Raw genomic sequence first — 18,072 nt, forward strand, 5'->3', positions numbered from 1 at the left:
GCGTGTTAATGACCAGAACTCGAGAAGGGAAGGGAAGACGAGCCGTTGGCTCCCGGCCAATTTTCCGACCGTTGGAGATCACCGATACAATAATGGCGGGGGACGGTGGACGGTGGTGACTCCCAGCAGCGGGCGGGGCCCACGTGGATCCTCCCGGCACGCACATGAGCATGTCAGCATGGTCAAAGCGTAGAACGTTCCACGGCACAACCATCGAGGAAATAGTTTGGGGTAGCAGGCGAGGCGATCACCAGGCGTCACGCCGTCACCTGATGAGATGAGATGTGTGACCCAGATCTACAGAGGCAGAGATGCAGGATTGGAGTACTGATCGTTTCAATAATTAGATGAGAACCAACCATGAGGTGAACTATATTTGGTTCTACCTATGTGGGAGAAACCACCCACTAGATATCAAGTGAAGATAATAATATTGCTATGCCATTGTGCAATCGAGTGAACTGCAGTCCAGGATCAAACAGCAGGGGGCAAAACGGGGCTACACAGATAACCTTCACCGCGCTCACAACACTGTCTGTCCTGACTCCTGATAGTGTTAATCAGGAGCCTAGAAAACACAAAAGGGCCATGCCTATCATACATGGGCTGTGCTCAGCATACATGAAGCTGTCAACCAGCCTACTGTAATTTCGCGTCTGATGATCGATCGCTATCATAGTAATGTTGACTGGGAAGTGGGTGAAATCATCTGCAAGGTAACCCAGCTGTGTCCACATTCATTGCAGTCTTCGGAGGAAGGCAATGTTGGGGTGCTGGCTCATGTCGGCTGGGGCAGCGGGTTCGTCTTCAACCACAAGGACCGCCCTAGCATGGCTCGACCATGAACAGCCATGTATGAAGCGTTCAGCCTGAGATTGCAAGGGGGCAAGAGGATATGGGTTAGAAAACACCTCGGAAGAAACAGCGGCGTGCGAGACAAATGTGACTGATCTTACTTGTCAACATCAGGTATGTTCATCGGGTCATATGGCTCCTCTTTTTGTTCCATGCCTGGATGGCTAACAGCAATAGACGCGGGGTCACCAGTTCCGTCAACCTGCAGGAATGTGAAATTTGTTAAATGTACGAGAGCAAGCTTTGGCCAGACACGAATCACAGATCATCTGTGCAGTACAAAACATGAAAGATCATGGGAAGTATGCCCCCAAAGATCATTTCCTTACAACGGGAGCATGTGCAGTGCTCATACAAACCTACAAGATTAGCAGGAACAGAACAAGACATCTAAGGCAGTAAATGCACATTCTACCGCCCAAAAGTCTTTCCTTCAGCGATTCAATATGGTGGACTATATAATTCACAATGTTACAATTTTCTAGTTTCGGAAATCCTATACATGTTTAACTTGAGGGTGCATCATATAATGACATTGCTCATAAGAAATAAACAAGCATCAAGTCTCCTCATTCACAACTTTTTTTAAGGAATCAGCACAGGAGGCCCCTACTGGACTTTTTTTTGTAAGGCTAAAAAAGATATGTATAGGCATGGGCTCTAAGCCTAAACAAGGAAAAAAAGGTATGCTTATGAAATACTGATGAATGCACAAAAGCACAGCACAGAAACTCAGAAAATTACCATGAATGTAATTTGGATCAAAGTCCTTACCTGTTGGGGATACTGGCTATATCCAGCATAAGCACCATATGCATATGAAGGGTCCTGAGCATATCCATATGCATCATACCCATAGCCATAGTAAGTGCTTGCCCATTGATTTGGATCTGCTTGCTGACTCCACACAGCTGATGGGTCCTGCATATGGTTTCGTGGAATTATAAATAAGAAAACATTAGATTCCACTTGAAGAGATTCCAGTAGCGGGAAAAACACAGAAAATACCACAACCAGGAAAAGAATGACAGTTCAGGGAGATTTATAAGAAAAATGAATGAGAGCTGCTTAAAAATTAATACTACATCAAACAAGCAATCCCCTATCAGGCTGTCACCCAAGACAGAGTACAGACAATCCCCTATCATGTGGATCTGATCAATCTTCACTCTTAAGTGTTAGCACTGGGTGAGATCTTCTTTAGCATGCTTATCGGTGCAAACTCCCACATTAGCACAACTGCCTCTACTTAATTTCACCAGGTCCATAGGTCCTCAATTCTAAGTAGGTTGAAGAGTTTTATCGAATGCCATATGTTTATTCAGTAAAAACTTTAGTACAAATATACCTGTTTACTTGCAGGACTTCGGCCCCATGAAAGCCTAACTGCTTGTTGGCCAATCATTGTGCCATGAAGACGTTGTACTGCCTCTTCAGCTGATGCCCTATAATGGTGATAATTGGTAATGGTAAATGCCCCCATCTTTTTGTACATAAAGAAGATTTAGATTTTACTACCTCTGTCCTGAAATATAAGGCATCTTGAGTTTGTCCTAACTCCTAAGTCAAATTATTCTAAGTTGACCAAGTTCATAGAGAAGAGTATTAACATGACCACATCAAAGAAGTAAACTACGAAAATATATTTCGTAATGAATCAAATAAATGCTCATTAGATATAGCAAATATTATGCTCATTAGATATAGCAAATATTATTGTTCTATTCTATAAACTCGGTCGAATATAGAATAGTTTGACCAACTAAGAATCCCTTGTATTTCAGAACAGATGTAGTGGTCAAGAATGCCATCACTATGAAATTCATCTGCTTTGAAGATGGAGAATATGTGCGAATAAACAATAGACATATCCATATGATATCAATTGTAAATTGAGTCCCTCTCTGCTGCGTTGTCAATGGAGTGGTACTACTGCGCTGAAATGTTTAGTTTTGCTTGTAAGGCATGTGTCCCTAATGATGTTGACAGGCATACTTACTATAGGTTGTTAAGACATTTGGATTTTGGACGAGCCCTGATCTGGAAATAAACTTAACCAGACACCATGAGGTTGGTAACTAGAACCTCCCATGTATTGGACAGTGTAAACAGAAATTTTCCTATAGCACTTACCTAGCTGCATATTGTACAAATCCACACCCTTTACCGACTGGAATTTTTACATATATAAGCTCCCCAAACTGAATACATATCTGCTTCAGCTCATCTTCTGTCACATTCGGGTCCAAGTTACCGATAAATATCTGTAAATGTATCCCAAGGTAAATGGCATGGTCAACAGAGAAACTGACTAGAAATATGGTAGGGGTTCGTACCGTTGTGTTTGTAGGATCGCTATCAGGTAGAACTGTCTGGAGCTGAGGCACTGCATAGGCTGTTGCTGGATATATCGCTGCATATTTAACATAACTTACATAAGAAAACCAGTTGCAACTTGTAATAAGTTCATGAAAGAAATATAAAGCAAATGAAGAATCTCCTACAAACAAAAACATAGTAAATTACAGATCATCTAATATTACCTTTAGCAGCTGAATACTGAAGCTGAGAGCCAGCAGATTTCTTAGGTATCGCAGCACTTATCCGCATAGGTCTTGTAGAGCAGTACACACCATTCATTTCTGTCATTGCACGGTTCTTTTCATTTTCATCAGCGAACTTTACAAATCCATATCCTTTAGATCTCCCAGTATTTGGATCTGTGACAACCTTAGCTCCTCTGACAGATGGATAGTTCACCCGGAATGTCTCCTGTAGTAAGTAATCTGTGACATCAGGTGCCAGGTCCCCTACGAAAATCGAATGATCAGGTCCTGCATCAGGACGCCTCTCACCAGAGCTGAAAGAGGCCCAGTTCAATCTGAACGTGTGTTCAGTTCCAGGCATTTGTGTGCCATTGTAAGTCTGCAGAACTTTCTCAGCAGCTTCATGAGAAATGAATTCTATGAATCCATAACCCTCTGGAAGGCTTGTTAGTTTGTTGCGTATTATTTTGACAGATTGTACCTATGCTTCCAAGAAATACAGGTCAGGTCTTAGTACAATGAGTCCAGTGCTCAACAGTAAAAAGAAAACTATACAACACAAAGTCACAAACTATGCTTACATTCAATTGAAATCAATATGATGCTTCTGATGTTCAGATGAAGTTGCAACTTTCTATGGTAAAAGAAAACATGTATTATCAGCTCAGTGCCAAAATAAAGCAATGAGGCAACCCAATCACAGACCAGACATGCAACTTCTGAATGGGTGCTGCATTAACGCAAACAGCTGTCAAGGAATATTCTTTTACACAACTTAGAAAAAATGGAATTTTGATTATTCAGAACAAAAAACAGATTTTATTTTATTGTTGAGAAACAATGAGCTACAAAAATTCACAGTATCATCCTACCAATGTTGCGCAAACAAGCCCAAAACAGTTTAATGCTTTCCTACAAGATCCAAAAAACAGCTCATTGATATAGATAAAATAGGTCTCAAGCATTACATTCGCCAAGACGCAGACAAAACAATCTACAATAGCTACTGTAACAACATATTCAAAAGGCCTATGTGGATAACTTCACTTGCTCAGTTAATTTATCTGTCAAACAATAGCACGCATGGTTAAAGCCTTCACACCCAGATACAGTTGCCTGGACAATGTTCGTGAAAACCAGTATTGCTAGTTACACAAGAAGCTCATCAATTGGCGCAAGAGTAAGCATGTGACCACTTGAATGCACAATTTTTTGGGTCAATTTCAGAACGAAAAGGTTGCCTTCACAACCCTAGGACCATGAAACCCTTACCACTCAGAATAAGGCGCGCAGACACGGTTGTCAATCAACGTAGCTACCTAACTAAGCCCAAGGAACTACATGAAGCCATGAAGCCACTATAAGTTGACTCTGAAGCATCCAAGAGCTACATGTACCAAATAACCTGAATTCACCCAACCCGCAGCAATGCAGCCGCTCAACCAGACATTGAGAATAACAAGGCAACCCAACTCAAAATCACCGAATTTAGACCGCGTACCAAACAAATCCTAGATACAAACAGTTGCCTAATCTGGGCGCACGCACGGCCTAAGGGGCAGTATGTTGAAGGGCGACGCCTACCTCCCCGGTGTGGGCGAAGCAGCCGTAGAGGTAGTTCTCGTCGGTCCAGTACTGGAGGTCGCCGATCCACAGCGTGCGGACCTCCTCCAGGCTCGTCGGCTGGTGATACGGCGCCGCCATCGAGCGGCGCGGGGCTGTTCGGGGGGGGGGGGGGGGGGGGGGGGGGGGGGTCGGAGGCGCGGCGGGGACGAGGGCGACCGGCTGGGGCTAGTGCGGCCGCTAAGGGTTCTCTCTCTCGGCGTGGTGCCTGCCTCGCCTCGTGCTCGTCTTCTTTTTTTCCTTCGCCTCGTGTTTTTGGGCCTTTATCTGGCCCATATTTGGGTGGGCTGGTGGTGAATTCACACAATGTCCTAGGTGGGCTACGGTGGGCTGGTCCAGTTAATAGAATCAGCCCATGGTCAACATGCTCCATCCCGACGCCTCCAGCCGCCCCCTCCAGTGTGTGCGGTGCTCGTCGCCTCGCCGGAGCCAGCGCCTTCCCGGTGAAAAACAAGGAGCTCCGGTTCTTGAGCAACTATCATTGCAGGTCAATTGACTTTTTGAGTGTTCTCATGCAAGTACTCACACCAGAAACGGAGGAGGCTATTATCTCCAAAGAGGGAAAAAAGGAAGCAACTCTGACACAGGGCCAGGGGGTACAAAAATGAAAATTCATATACATGACGCCGGCTAAAGCCAGGATAGCCATCGATACACGAATCCTGAGAAAAACGGCAATGCAACCATGACATAAACCTCGAAGTTAACTCAAACGGAATGCAAACCAACAAGCAGAAGCAGCGGGTAACAAATCATTTTTTTTCTCTGTCCGCAAAATCTTAATCATATTGCAAGTAACACAAACTAGAACATGCTCATTGCAATGAACAAAAACATATCGTAGTGATCGAGCATGCTTTTGTCTAGCAGGTGGTCTTAGTTCGTAGTCGGAACTCTACAGCAGCCTACAGCAAACCTCTCGGTAGCAACTACATCTGATTATAACCTATATTTGGTAATATGATGCTAATACACAATTCTAAGGAGGGGACAACATGCTGGCTTCAAGCAGAAATCATGTGTCCATAGGGGGCAGTGGGCTCAACTTTGGAGCGTGACACCTTCATGGAGGCCACATAACCGATAACTCATTGCCTCTTGGGTTCCTCACCAGGAACTTCGGCGAAGCAAACAGGGCATACCTGCGAAATGTATTTTGCTCAGGCAAAAGAAGCACGGGTAGAAACGAAAACCAGACATTATGGTGCCAATTTTTAGCTGCTGACCTTGTTTATGCTAAGCCATCTTGTCACACAGCTGGCATGGTATACATGCTTGCAGGGAAGCGTCATCTGCAAATTTCCTCTCCTGTACTCCATTTGGCAAATCACACACCTGTCATCCAAAGGAAAACCCTGCAAGTTAACTTCATATCCATTCAAGAAGCAGTACGAAGTTGCTGCAAACAATTTCATATCCTGATCGACTGTGGTAAGCAGAGACCATCACATTGCATCAAATATATATTAATGTGCCACAAATTTTTAAACATGAAGATAGCAGAAATGAAAGATTACGATCTGACCTTTCACGGCGTGTTCTCTTCCTTGAAAAGAAACCACACTTGTACTTTGTGACAGAAAGCAATGAAATGTGTTCTTGGGAGAGACCACGGCTCTGGGTTCCAACTGCCTCCCCCAAGTCCAACAATTCCTGTCACCAAAACCTTGTTAGTAATGGACTTTTCAAAATAATCAAACATGAGAAGAAATATACTAGAAATGAAACAGTGCAAGAACTTTGCCAAATAATCATTAGCGGGAAATATACCATTGAAATCACATTGTTATATGAACAGTTCCATTGATTGAACCAAATAGAAGCAGCGCACGAAGGCAACTTTGACAAGGAGTTTTTCAGATAAAAAAACAAAAAATACATATATGATTATTAGAGTTACAAAGGAGAAAGACGCATATAATGAATGGACAAAGGAAATTATTTATTTGCACAAACAACTCCTCAAGGACAATAAGTACGGCAATATATATATGAAGTATTGCTTTACCTAAGATAATCAGCATGAGAACATGGACAAAAGATTGGTGCAGGGAAGTCACTAACCTCATATGTCATATTGTCAGGATCAATGTTATCTTGCCAAACAACCTACAGATATAATAATGATTTTTCAGTGAATCAACTGGAAACCACTGCCATCCGCAGAAGACAACATAAATGTCATCTCATATATGGAAAAGAAACTACAGCATGCATGTTTCAGTGCTTATGTATAAACAATAAACATCAAACGATATGTGGAGTTGAATGCATAACTGTAATATACAAAGTGGAACATAGAATTGATAGAAGCAACAAATATTAGGCGTGTTATAGGGTCACATATGTCAAGCTATTAGCTATTGGAGACAACTTTGTGGCATCTATACCCGAAATATATAAAAGGCTCTTTTAGGCAACACTGGACAATGGACCTAATTGACTTTGAATCAGAGACAGACAGAAATGTGGTGAAACAACAAAAAGGAAAAGATGAATTCGTCCAGTAAGGGAAAACAATGCCACATGCACTTGCATGAAAAAGACATTTTGGTAAAAGATAAGTATACTTAAAATATTCATTTACCTGAGGACTACCCGGACTTTGATGTGCCTGTTGGATGCCTGTAAAAAGAACATCAGAGTGGCAGGTCAATATGGAGTGATTTTGAGTTAATCGTTAAAAAGATGTGCAAAAGTGAATGATTTGAAGAAGTTGCAAAGTAACTGTCTTATTTGAAGGGGGAAAAATAAAACCTTCAGACTTATTAGTGAACGTTAATGTAATAATAAAATTCAGCAACAGGTGCTGTTATGTATGCTTGAAACTTTCAGAAAGCTTTGGGGGTGGGAGGGGGGTGGGGGGGTCTACAACTATGGTTGTAACAGTTGAGGCCTCTACTCTCCTATCAGTATAACATCCAAGGTTGACTATTTTACAACAAAAAATCTATAATGAAATAAGGAATGTGACGACTGCATATGTACAAAAAATCTACATTAGCAGTCATGAACAACTCTAACTGCACATGTATTTCAAGCTGCAACGGAAATGTGACGACTACAATATATTCATCTCAACAGTACAGAGTCAGGTCTACAACTATGGTTGTAACAGTTGAGGCCTCTACTCTCCTATCAGTATAACATCCAAGGTTGACTATTTTACAACAAAAAATCTATAATGAAATAAGGAATGTGACGACTGCATATGTACAAAAAATCTACATTAGCAGTCATGAACAACTCTAACTGCACATGTATTTCAAGCTGCAACGGAAATGTGACGACTACAATATATTCATCTCAACAGTACAGAGTCACTGATTTTAGGCTGACAGAAGCAGATTAATAAGAGTACAATTTAATTCCCAGGTGAGAGATGCGTAGTGTTATCCTACATTCTGCATCCACCATCTGATATGAGATGCCCAAAATAACTTTTCACTATGTAGACCCAGTGTACATTAATTGCAAGGAAGTGATTGTGACAAACTGAATGTACCATTGTATATCATTAGCAACTTAAAGAGAAATTAGCGAAGTTACCAAAATGGTGTGACTTTCAGGACTTATGTTTTCGAACTTACATTCCTCAGTGGTAGAATTTGCAGTTGTACGAGAAGCTTCACCACCCTGCAGTACAACATTGCCAGAGTCCACATTGTTTACAGGTGTAGTGTTATCCCATATTCTGCGCCCACCATCTGCTCTATGCATGTAATCATCTATGTCGTAGGCATGGGCGTAACTGTAATAGTTCCCTGGAGCAGAATATCCATACTTGTACGAGTTTGCATGCATCATTGCCCAGTATGGATTACCCTGCAAAAAGCAGCAAACAATAGTGAACTAGAAGTTAAAAAAATATAATGACAAGGAAAACAAAGGAATCAGTAGCGAAGGCAGTGAATTACAGCCCCAAAGGTCTCAATGAGATGGAATCGATTGGCTGTTGTATAGCATAGCATGATTTGAGAAAAGTGGCAGTTATGTTTTGCATACCTGATCCTGAAAGCCATCCGCAAGAGCAAAGTCAGCATGAGCATAGGTGAGACCTTCAAAGAAATCCATGAAGCTCTCGGTAACAGTGTACGGAAATCCAGTGTTTATGTAGTGGAGTTCCATTTGTCGACTGCTGTTCATCCCTTATGATGCAACATGAACCTAACAGAAATCAACCAAACAAAGGCGAGTTAAACTTTGTCTCATAAAAATAGAAATCAGAAACAATCGTATGTGTATCAAATGTTGGGATTGCTCAATATGCATCTGATTTTGATGAAATCAAAGCAGGAATGGGTCGTTAGCTGGGGATCAAAATAAAAACCTAAATGCACGGCCCGTACAACTTGCGCGCTGATCTTTAAACTGAACAAGATGGGGCACCAAATATGTTAAGCAATACTGCAGATCTTGCTTACTGAATGGGAGAGGAGGATGTGGGAGCCGGAGAGGGAGAGGGGGAGGGGGAGACACGCGGCGAGGAGGGCCTCTGGGTGGCGGCACAGGAGTGGCGTGGAATGCGCTCGGGAGATGAGGCGGAGAGATGGACGCACGGCACGCGCCAGGAGCGCGATGCAGTGGCCCGCGACTTTGGCTGCCGGTCCGCGCCGACGAGGCGGAGGAGGGTGACGGCGGGCGAGGTGAATTTGGGGGGGCGGGCGTGATGGCAGGAGCAGGAAGACGAGGCCAAGAACTAGTTCAGAGCAAGTTCAGAGCTTTGGCTGGCTGATATCATAGGATACCAGGAGTGGGGCAGGCAGGCAGATGGTGCCACGGTGGGGACAGGTTTAGGAGAAAACAGAAAAGTTTATGGCCACAGTTCCCACACCATAAATCCTGTAAACATAAAAAAACGTCACATCGAAAAATTTCGACACATGCATAGAATACTAAATGAAATCTATTTATAAAACTTTTTGCATGGATGGGCTGTAAATCGCGAGACGAATCTAATGAGCCTACTTAATCTATGATTTGCAACAGTGATACTACAGTAACCATTTAATTATGAATTAATCATGGATTAATTAGTATCATTAGATTCATCTCGCGATTTACAACCCATCTGTGCAAAAAGATTTGTAAATAGACTTTATTTAGTACTTCAAATTAGTAAGATTCTTTCGCAAAAAAATTGCATTTCAACTAAACAGGGCCTATATATCTTTTCTTGTGTGTTTGCTTTGCTGCTAACTTCCTCCGTCCCAAAATAAATATAATTTTAGAATTTAAAATTTGTCCAAAAAAATATTAATTTTGACCAACCTACCACAAAAGACAAGCCAATTCCGAAAAATTATCACAAAAGATAACTAACACCTTATTCACTCACCACAAAAGACAAGGTATTTCGGTATTTTTACATCTAGCATTGGTTTGCGTGCTTAGCCATAAAATTATATTTATTTTGGTACAGAGAGAGTACGGCGTATATCATCAAAATATAAAAACTCAGGATACATTTGCCGCATATTCTCTCGGATGTATTGTCAACGTTTGTCTAGTTTCACAAATCCGATTTTTTTTTCAAGAACCATTAACCGTTGGGATGTCCTAGGCACACAATAAAAACAGTCTAATGAATTGGATTACGGGGGCAACCTTTAATTGGGCCGATTCAATAATTTACTGCTTGCAAGTACGAGAAGGAATGAGGGAAAACCACTGCACTTCACATAAAAGAGCACGGCTATTACTGTCACCACCAAGAGTGTGTTTAGTTCACTTTGAATTTTGTATTTTTTGCATTTTTGGAAGGAAATTTTCAATATTTGAAGTATTAAATGTAGACTAATCACAAAACTAATTACAGATCTCGTCTGTAAACTACGAGACGAATCTAATGAGTCTAATTAATCCATCATTAGAGCTTATTTACTGTAGTATTACTGTAGCAATTTAGTGTCTACTCACATTCTAATTAGGCTCACTAGATTCGTCTCGCGATTTACAGTCCATTTGTGTAATGCGATTTATTTTTTAGCTACATCGTCTCGCGATTTCCAGTCTATTTGTGTAATACGAGTTATTTTTTAGCTACATTTAATACATCATGCAAGCGATTTATAAAAATTTTATATTTTGCATATTAAAATCTAAACAAAGCCCAAATCATGGATTTATTGCCCATGATAGCACCATGAAAACAACGGCGATGCGGTAAAAAAAAAGGTCATGCTTGGCAAGTACACTGGCCGTGATTCCCAAAGGTACTACGGAGATTTCGTAAGCAAGTGCGCAGCTGCCAGCAAAGAGATGGCGTGTGCCTGTGGGCGTGGGACAGGGTGGTGGTTTGCCAGCGGCAGCCGATCCAGCAGCGCACGAACCACTTCTGCCGTGGCCGTGCTGCGTTTCAGGCAAGCTGATTTTTTTTCCAATTCACAATTATAGTTAACTTTTTCTAAATATAAATTTGTAGGCTGCATGTCCTAAAGCTAATAGATGATTTCCACAAAACCATGCACGCTCTGATGAAACAACGGGGGCACGTTGTTGACAGGGGCGGATCTAGCGTGGGGGCTGGGGGTGCGCCAGCCCCCCTACGTGCTTGCACATCAAGGAAAAGTAGGGGAGGAATGAGGGGAAGAAGAAGAGAAGAAAGAAGGAGAGAGGGGCTGGAGGAGGAAGAAGGATGTCAGCCCCCCCTGTCTATGAATTCTGGATCCGCCACTGGTTGTTGATGTGAAAGGCAAGGTAGCCGCAGGCGTTTTTCAGCTGCAATTGCCAGCATGCGTTGTTGTGTGGCTTGCTTGCAAGCAACAGCATGTGTAGATTCTTGGAGCTTCGTGTACCCCCATCTTAGCTTGCAAGTCACAAACGGAGCGTGCTCCGCTTGCTCGTCTTGCGTTACAATTTACAAGTGGTGTGCCCATTAGCATGGGGCATAGTGCCAGTGTGAGTTGGCACGTTGGTCTCCGACGTGGCCGCACTTGGACCAATCGGGGATGATCCGCCGCGCCACTCTTGCTCCCGCCCGACCGTGACGTCCCATCGCACGGGGACCCGCCACGTGCCGTGCTCCGGTTTGAGGATCTCTCCTGAAAGCAACAGGGATTGTGTTTTTTTATCAGATTTTTTATTAATAATTCCTTGTTTAATCGACAAGCATTAGATTCGGATAAAAGCGAAAGGCAGCCGAGCGCCGGGTTCTTTTTTTTGATAACTCAGGTACTTGTATTAGTTAAGGAAAAGGTACATGAGAACAGTACAAGCACTGTCTAGAAGGATACATAGGGACAGCTGTCTCCACCACTTTGCACAAAAGACCCTACCCAAAAACAAAATTACATCGAGATCCCTAGGATCTTTTGCACATGCCCTCCTTCTTCGCCGACGCCATCCTCCGCCGTGGGCTTGGCCATCGCCAGAGCAAGACGAACGGCACACCATGGCCAGAAGAACCTCCATCGCTCGGAAGCTTTGAAACGAGCCGCAGTATAAAAGAACAGAGAAAGCATGTCGGCCGGGGACACACCCCGAGAACCTCTAGCCGTGGACCCGCTCTCGTCGCCGGCAAGCAGCAGGAAAAAAGAGACGGTCCACCCTCCCTTGCAGCATCAACCTCACAGCCGGCCCTCTGCACCCCGCCGCCGACCTCCAAGCCATACCTGGTTGAAAGACCGCGGCCGGAACTCCTACAAAGGAGATGTGGAGATCCGGGACAGCTGCCGCTCGCGCGCAGCCACCCAAACCCACGAGCTCCTTCCCCACAAACCCTTCGCCGGCGCCGGAGTCTTCGCCGCCGAGACGGGGACGGGGTTGGGGGAACTTATTCCATGGCGCCGTCGCCACCGCCGCCCGGACACAAAAGACTACATAAAGTAGTACCTAACCTACACCACCAGGCAGAGAAACGCCGATCCCCCTCGCATCCGAGGCCCGGAGGGCCGCCGGAGGCGGAGGGGAACGGCAAACTCGCCGGTGGAAGGACAAATCGCCCTCCTTTCACCTGTCTCAACTGTAGCAACCGAGGAGTCGAGAAGATGCTGCTCTTGCTTTTGGGAGCGTCCCGAGCGCCGGGTTCTACTGCAACAACAACGGGGAGCTTCGATTCCTCCACAGGGGCATTCTGATCCCGTCTCTCTGTCGGTGGGTCCACCGTAATCCGGACCCACACGCCGGTGACTCCGTGCTGATCTCTCCAGTGGGAGAAGTACGCTTGGGGGGCACGCAAGGGTGAGGCGGCCCAGGGCCCACCAGCACCCCACCGCAGGGGTCCAGCTCGCAGGCGTGACGCTTGGAATTCCTCTCCCCCCACGGCAAGGCCCGGCCCCACCCGGCGGGGGACGAACACGCGGGCCGGAACCGGGAGGCGGCCATGACATGCGGGCCCGGGAACGGAGCAGCGGGCAGGCTCGGTGGGCCCCGCGATCTAGCACTGTTTCTCCGTCGCCGCTGCTGCTTTTCCTACTTTCGCGCTGAAAAGCGTGCACGGGATGGGGGAGAAGATCACGAGCGAGGCCGGCGCCACCCTTGCCACGTACACCCGGTCTATAGGCGTTGCTGCCTGAGGCTCGCTAGGGTCCTGGCAGGATTTGGGGCTTGGATCTCGCCATGTTTGCTGGCTCAAAGCGTCAGATCCAGAACTGTCGGCGTCGGTATGCTGGGTTAAGGAGGCGCGGTCGGACGGGGTCCAGATCGACGCGACGCCGGGCCGGAGCTAGAGAGTAGAGCGGGATCAAGGGGCTGGGCGTCGGCGTGGAGGGATTTGATCAGACGGGGTCGTGTCGTCTTTCTCGGCGCACTGCGCTGCCTTCTGGAACGTACTTGTTCGTCCGGCGCCGTGGATGCTTTTTTTTTCTCGCCAGATGGTCACTTGCTGCGCTGAGCTCAGGGACGAGACGACGAGTCTGCAGGGCGGTCGCCGGTCGGAAACGAAAAAGGTAGGCCCGACGCTGGATCAAAGCCTCCCCCAACGGCGAAGCAAACGGCCAACTTGTTTCGTCAAGAGATGCTAGCTACTCGAGTAGCGTGGCTTTGTGCTCAAGCGAGCGAGCGACTGGGGTGCCCCGTCTTGTCTGCTATCCTTGGACGGTGCAAGTGCAGCGGCATGCGTGTGCCAGAGATCACCCACTCGACATTGGCCATCTCGGCTTGTGTAGTAGGAGTACATGGTCGTGCTAGCCACACTTGGGGCGTTTGCTCCAATAGTCCAATTCGTTGAGCTGCCAACAGGGACCAGCTCCAGGGGCACACCCGGCATCTCATCGACACGTACACTGTAGTCTGTGCTCATCATCGTGCTCCTTTTTTGATATGGGCACGCTGTGTAGGGCTGCTGTTGGGACTTCATTACTTCAAGCACGCTCGCGCTATGCTGGCTTCACGGGGAACAAGTTATGTGTGCGGTGCGGGGCATGGGGTGGAAGTGGAATGGCTGCAAGGTGAGAAGACGTGCACACAAAACGTAACCAACCAAATGGGAACTACAGCGAACAATAACAAAGAATTAGGAGTATTAATGTTGAAGGTAAATATTAGGAGTCAATATGTGACAAGCAGTTAAATCATCACACAAGGCGAAACAATTTTATTTTGTTGCAGAATAAATTTTTTTTATTACTGGAACAATTCTTGTGTTGTGGAATAATTTTTTAATTGTTCCAACAACAAATTCAACGGGATCATATATTTGGACCGGTTTGTGTGATATAGGCCTAAAACACAAAATCCCAAGAAAAAAGAGCTCTCTGCGATAGCTCTCTCGCCGTCACGCGTGTGACCCCGACAGCGCCCATGTTGAAGGCCACATAAAAGCATTGAGTGTGGGCCAGAAGATTACTGGGCCAGGATGAACAAAGCAGACTAGGCCCAACAAGAACATAACTCTCCTCATTACTTGCTCGTGCTTATATATTGCTTGCTTTGTTTCCCTGATCAGAGATGAACGCAATCCTAGACGACGACGAGCTACCAGTAGCAGCTGCCTTGCCTCGGTGGCTCGGTGGGTTATAGCATCGGCAAGTACTCAAGGCAAGCAAGCGAGCGGAACGGGTGGTACATTGCCGCTGCCGCCTTGCAGCCCGGCAGCCGCAGCGCAACCGCCACCATCCATTTCCGCCTTGTAGCGCAGCGGCGCTGAGCTCCAGTGCTGCAGTAGCTCACTGCGGTCGTACTTCCAATGCCACGCGCGCAACCGGCATCGCCGTAGGCAACCAAGTGCCCACACGGGCGCCGGTGCAGCTCGGGATGGACGCGTACGTGCTCGTGTCCACGGCCAACTCCCTCGACGGCGAGGTCGATTGGCCATTGCCCGGCGAGGTCGATTGGCCATTGCCCTGTCTGGTGTGTTGGAATTATAGACTTGGCCCATTTATTTTCATCAATATAATTAAAAAAATTCAAAACTAACTATTAAATGCTAGGGAATTAATTGCTTAATTTCGTATCGGGAATTAATACCACTTGTGAAGCCGATAAGAGGAGGTTGGGGAACCACACGAGCGCTCGCTTGCCGAGCCGAGGCCGTGGCCGCCGCGCCCGTGCGACGGTGATGAGCTGAGATGAGAACGTTTTTGTTGCCGTTGAATACTGACAGTTACATTTTTTTTTGCTGCTGTTGAAAGCATCCTACTCCCTGATGATGTTAGGTTGCTGCATGTTAGGTTGCTGCACTGGGGCAGCGTGTTTGGAATGGTGCCCCACGGTGACTTAGAGGGCCATTCTTCTGATCGCCCTCTGTGACATGGTGAACATAGTGCATTACCAACTTCACATCTTCTTGTCTAAGCATTGGACATGAGGGACTAAGAAACTGCTCAGTTCATGCCTTGGATGTTATGCAGTTCTACCTAATAAGGTTTTCATAGTCCATTATGGGGTGCTATGCTGGGTTGATCTTGTGCAACGCATGGCGATGTGCGACATACTTCAAAAACCCTTTGTCTGCACTACATCCCATTGCCTGAGCTCTTATTACCCTGAGCTCTTATTACCTGAGAACAAGCAAAAAGTGAAGCAATTTCTCTACTGACCTAGTGCCAGTCGTTTTGGGACCTCACCTCCTTCGGTGATGTGTTCAATTTTATTGAGATGGAACATCACGTGATTACAAGAGTTATTAGAGATGTTGTTACTGAACAACAGTTTGACCCCTGCCATAAGGATATACTCTTTGATTTAAAGCTGAGAAAGGAAAAAGATGTGGACATCAAGCTCAAAACACTGCAATCAATGAATGGTTGGAGTGCCCCGACATGGATTAGGGATTTAACATGTAATTGTTGGCACCAGGGTTGCACTTTTGATGTTGACGATATTTTGGTTGACAACTTAGTGTATTCGACGTTGCTGCCTAGCCAAAGGATCACATCTAATGGGAGATTGGCATTCAAGAACCTATTTTGCTCTCCATCTAAGTCTACCAAAATAAAATAACTTCACCACTATTGAACCCCTATATATGATTATGACATTGTTTTAGGGTTTCTTGATTTTTATAGGAATGAAAGTCTCAGCATTGCAGCAAGCTAGATCACAGATCACATGCCAGGTCACAGAGGCGTGGAGCTTTTCAAGCGAGCCAAATATAAAGTTGTGTGTATTTTTTATCATAACTCTCTCTCTCTCTTTGTATTTCAAAGTAGTTCACCTAGTTCACTCACTTGTGTCCTTAGATATGTGTAAGTGAGGTTGGTTCCTACGAATATAAGAACAAACATCCAAAGAAGGTTTCTTAATTTGTCGCGAGAACTTTCTTCTGTGATGTACAATCATTATTTAGTTTAAATCTATTAAAATTTTTTAAAGCTATTCACTAAGTAGTTTTAGGTGATATAGGAGCTCTTCTGTGTGAATGAATTTGTTACTCAGATTATCAACTGAGAATGTCAACTATTAGGAAATCAATGTCCCTAACCTTGACACCGACTTCCAAGAAGCGGTACCAAAGTAGTATGATACCACATTTTCTCCGTACCTTATACCCACACTACACTGTGAGACCTTGATCTAGACACCAATATGGATATCAACTCAATACAAGAGAACTCAACTATTTATTCATTATCACCTAGTACAACACAAGACTCTTTCACTCTTTATATGGCTACCCTATCATGACACAACTATATTACATAGCTACCATGCCACCTCCTATTTAATTACTATTATGCGATGGTATGCCAAGAGGGGAGGGGAGCACCTCTATTAATAGATGCTCATGGGTTTCGTGGTGTTGACATGTGGCAACTTATGCACTCTTCTTTATAAAATATCCAACTCTAGAAATTTTCTCATCCTTATCCAACTATGTAAAATATCTAAAGCATAGCAACTCCTCTATCTTGCTATTTCTAAATTCTTTTAGAGTCTTCTCAAATATGCATTGTTATTTTTAACATCAACCATGCCGGAAGTGGAGCTCAGAGTGCTGTGCAGAATGTTCTTAGCTCACAGGTCCATCCTGATCAAAACAATGTGGTATGTGCTGAATCCAGTATGTCCTTTTCCCTACACGTCATACAAAAAGATGATTAGAATGTGTGGCCATTTCCAGCCTCCGCAGGTTAGCTTCACCAGATTTGAGGGGCCTGGCTACTGTCGGTACTTATCATGGCCCTCTTTCTTATGTGTCCGTTTTCATCACCTGACATCAACATTCATCAGAATGTGCCACACCAGTAGCAGGCCGCCGCAGTGCTCCAGCAAGTGGGCTGGACCATGGAGTCCTGTGTATGCATCGTTTGCCATATTTGAACTGCAATTATCAATCTCTGTGGCAGCACCCACCACTGTTTGGGCAGCAGACGCCACCTAGCTGGGCATTTGGACCTTATGAGGATCATGAAATGATGTGTATGCTGTTTTGTTCACATTTGAGCTGCGGCCGTAGAAAATATACAATCTCTACTAAAATTAAAATTTACTTCTGCAAAGATATATATATTCTTACTAGTAGCTGTGTAATGTGCTATAATCTCCTTGAGTTGTATGATTAGAAAGTATCTTGGGGCCTGAAAGGAAAGCAACGAGAGTTGCTCACTCGCTGTAGAATTGAGTCGATGAACGACGTTGGATAGCAATCCACTGAATCCCGCGTGGG

The 18,072-nt window shown here is 44.9% G+C and overlaps 2 protein-coding genes across 6 annotated transcripts; both read right to left on the minus strand.

Annotated features, from left to right (window-relative positions):
* Positions 1–412: 412 nt before the first annotated feature.
* On the minus strand, positions 413–5,225 carry LOC120688251 (polyadenylate-binding protein RBP47B'-like). 2 transcript variants are annotated; one of them, XM_039970489.1, is made up of 8 exons: positions 4,986–5,225; positions 3,399–3,882; positions 3,192–3,268; positions 2,989–3,119; positions 2,204–2,300; positions 1,630–1,776; positions 957–1,057; positions 413–869 (listed from the first exon to the last, which is right to left on the minus strand). In XM_039970489.1, the coding sequence occupies exons 1-8, from the start codon at positions 5,103–5,105 to the stop codon at positions 779–781; spliced, it is 1,248 nt and encodes a 415-aa protein (XP_039826423.1). In that variant the 5' UTR covers positions 5,106–5,225; the 3' UTR covers positions 413–778. The 2 variants fall into 2 exon arrangements, with proteins under 2 accessions (XP_039826423.1, XP_039826424.1); XM_039970490.1 differs by lacking the exon at positions 4,986–5,225 and adding an exon at positions 3,983–4,041.
* Positions 5,226–5,758: 533 nt separating this feature from the next.
* LOC120688252 (E3 ubiquitin-protein ligase BIG BROTHER-like) lies at positions 5,759–9,730 on the minus strand. 4 transcript variants are annotated; one of them, XM_039970492.1, is made up of 9 exons: positions 9,449–9,729; positions 9,030–9,191; positions 8,615–8,849; positions 7,612–7,649; positions 7,089–7,133; positions 6,795–6,863; positions 6,550–6,677; positions 6,251–6,359; positions 5,759–6,166 (listed from the first exon to the last, which is right to left on the minus strand). In XM_039970492.1, the coding sequence occupies exons 2-9, from the start codon at positions 9,168–9,170 to the stop codon at positions 6,113–6,115; spliced, it is 819 nt and encodes a 272-aa protein (XP_039826426.1). In that variant the 5' UTR covers positions 9,171–9,191; positions 9,449–9,729; the 3' UTR covers positions 5,759–6,112. The 4 variants fall into 4 exon arrangements, with proteins under 4 accessions (XP_039826426.1, XP_039826425.1, XP_039826427.1 ...); XM_039970491.1 differs by having other exon boundaries at positions 9,355–9,729; XM_039970493.1 differs by lacking the exon at positions 6,795–6,863 and having other exon boundaries at positions 9,355–9,730.
* Positions 9,731–18,072: the final 8,342 nt, after the last annotated feature.

The sequence above is a fragment of the Panicum virgatum genome, chromosome 9N (genome assembly GCF_016808335.1).
Source record: "Panicum virgatum strain AP13 chromosome 9N, P.virgatum_v5, whole genome shotgun sequence".
Lineage (NCBI taxonomy): Eukaryota > Viridiplantae > Streptophyta > Magnoliopsida > Poales > Poaceae > Panicum > Panicum virgatum.

What these genes read in the sequence shown, in the direction of transcription:
- LOC120688252 (XM_039970492.1), bottom strand. Translation starts at nt 9,170, where the DNA reads ATGAACAGCAGTCGACAAATGGAACTCCACTACATAAACACTGGATTT. An exon ending in AAAGTCCGGGTAGTCCTCAG is followed by an intron (nt 7,134 to 7,611) that starts GTAAATGAATAT and finishes TTATATCTGTAG; the next exon opens with GTTGTTTGGCAAGATAACAT. An exon ending in GATGGCTTAGCATAAACAAG is followed by an intron (nt 6,167 to 6,250) that starts GTCAGCAGCTAA and finishes TACATTTCGCAG; the next exon opens with GTATGCCCTGTTTGCTTCGC.
- LOC120688251 (XM_039970489.1), bottom strand. Translation starts at nt 5,105, where the DNA reads ATGGCGGCGCCGTATCACCAGCCGACGAGCCTGGAGGAGGTCCGCACG. An exon ending in TCAGTATTCAGCTGCTAAAG is followed by an intron (nt 3,269 to 3,398) that starts GTAATATTAGAT and finishes TTAAATATGCAG; the next exon opens with CGATATATCCAGCAACAGCC. An exon ending in GAAGTCCTGCAAGTAAACAG is followed by an intron (nt 1,777 to 2,203) that starts GTATATTTGTAC and finishes AACCATATGCAG; the next exon opens with GACCCATCAGCTGTGTGGAG.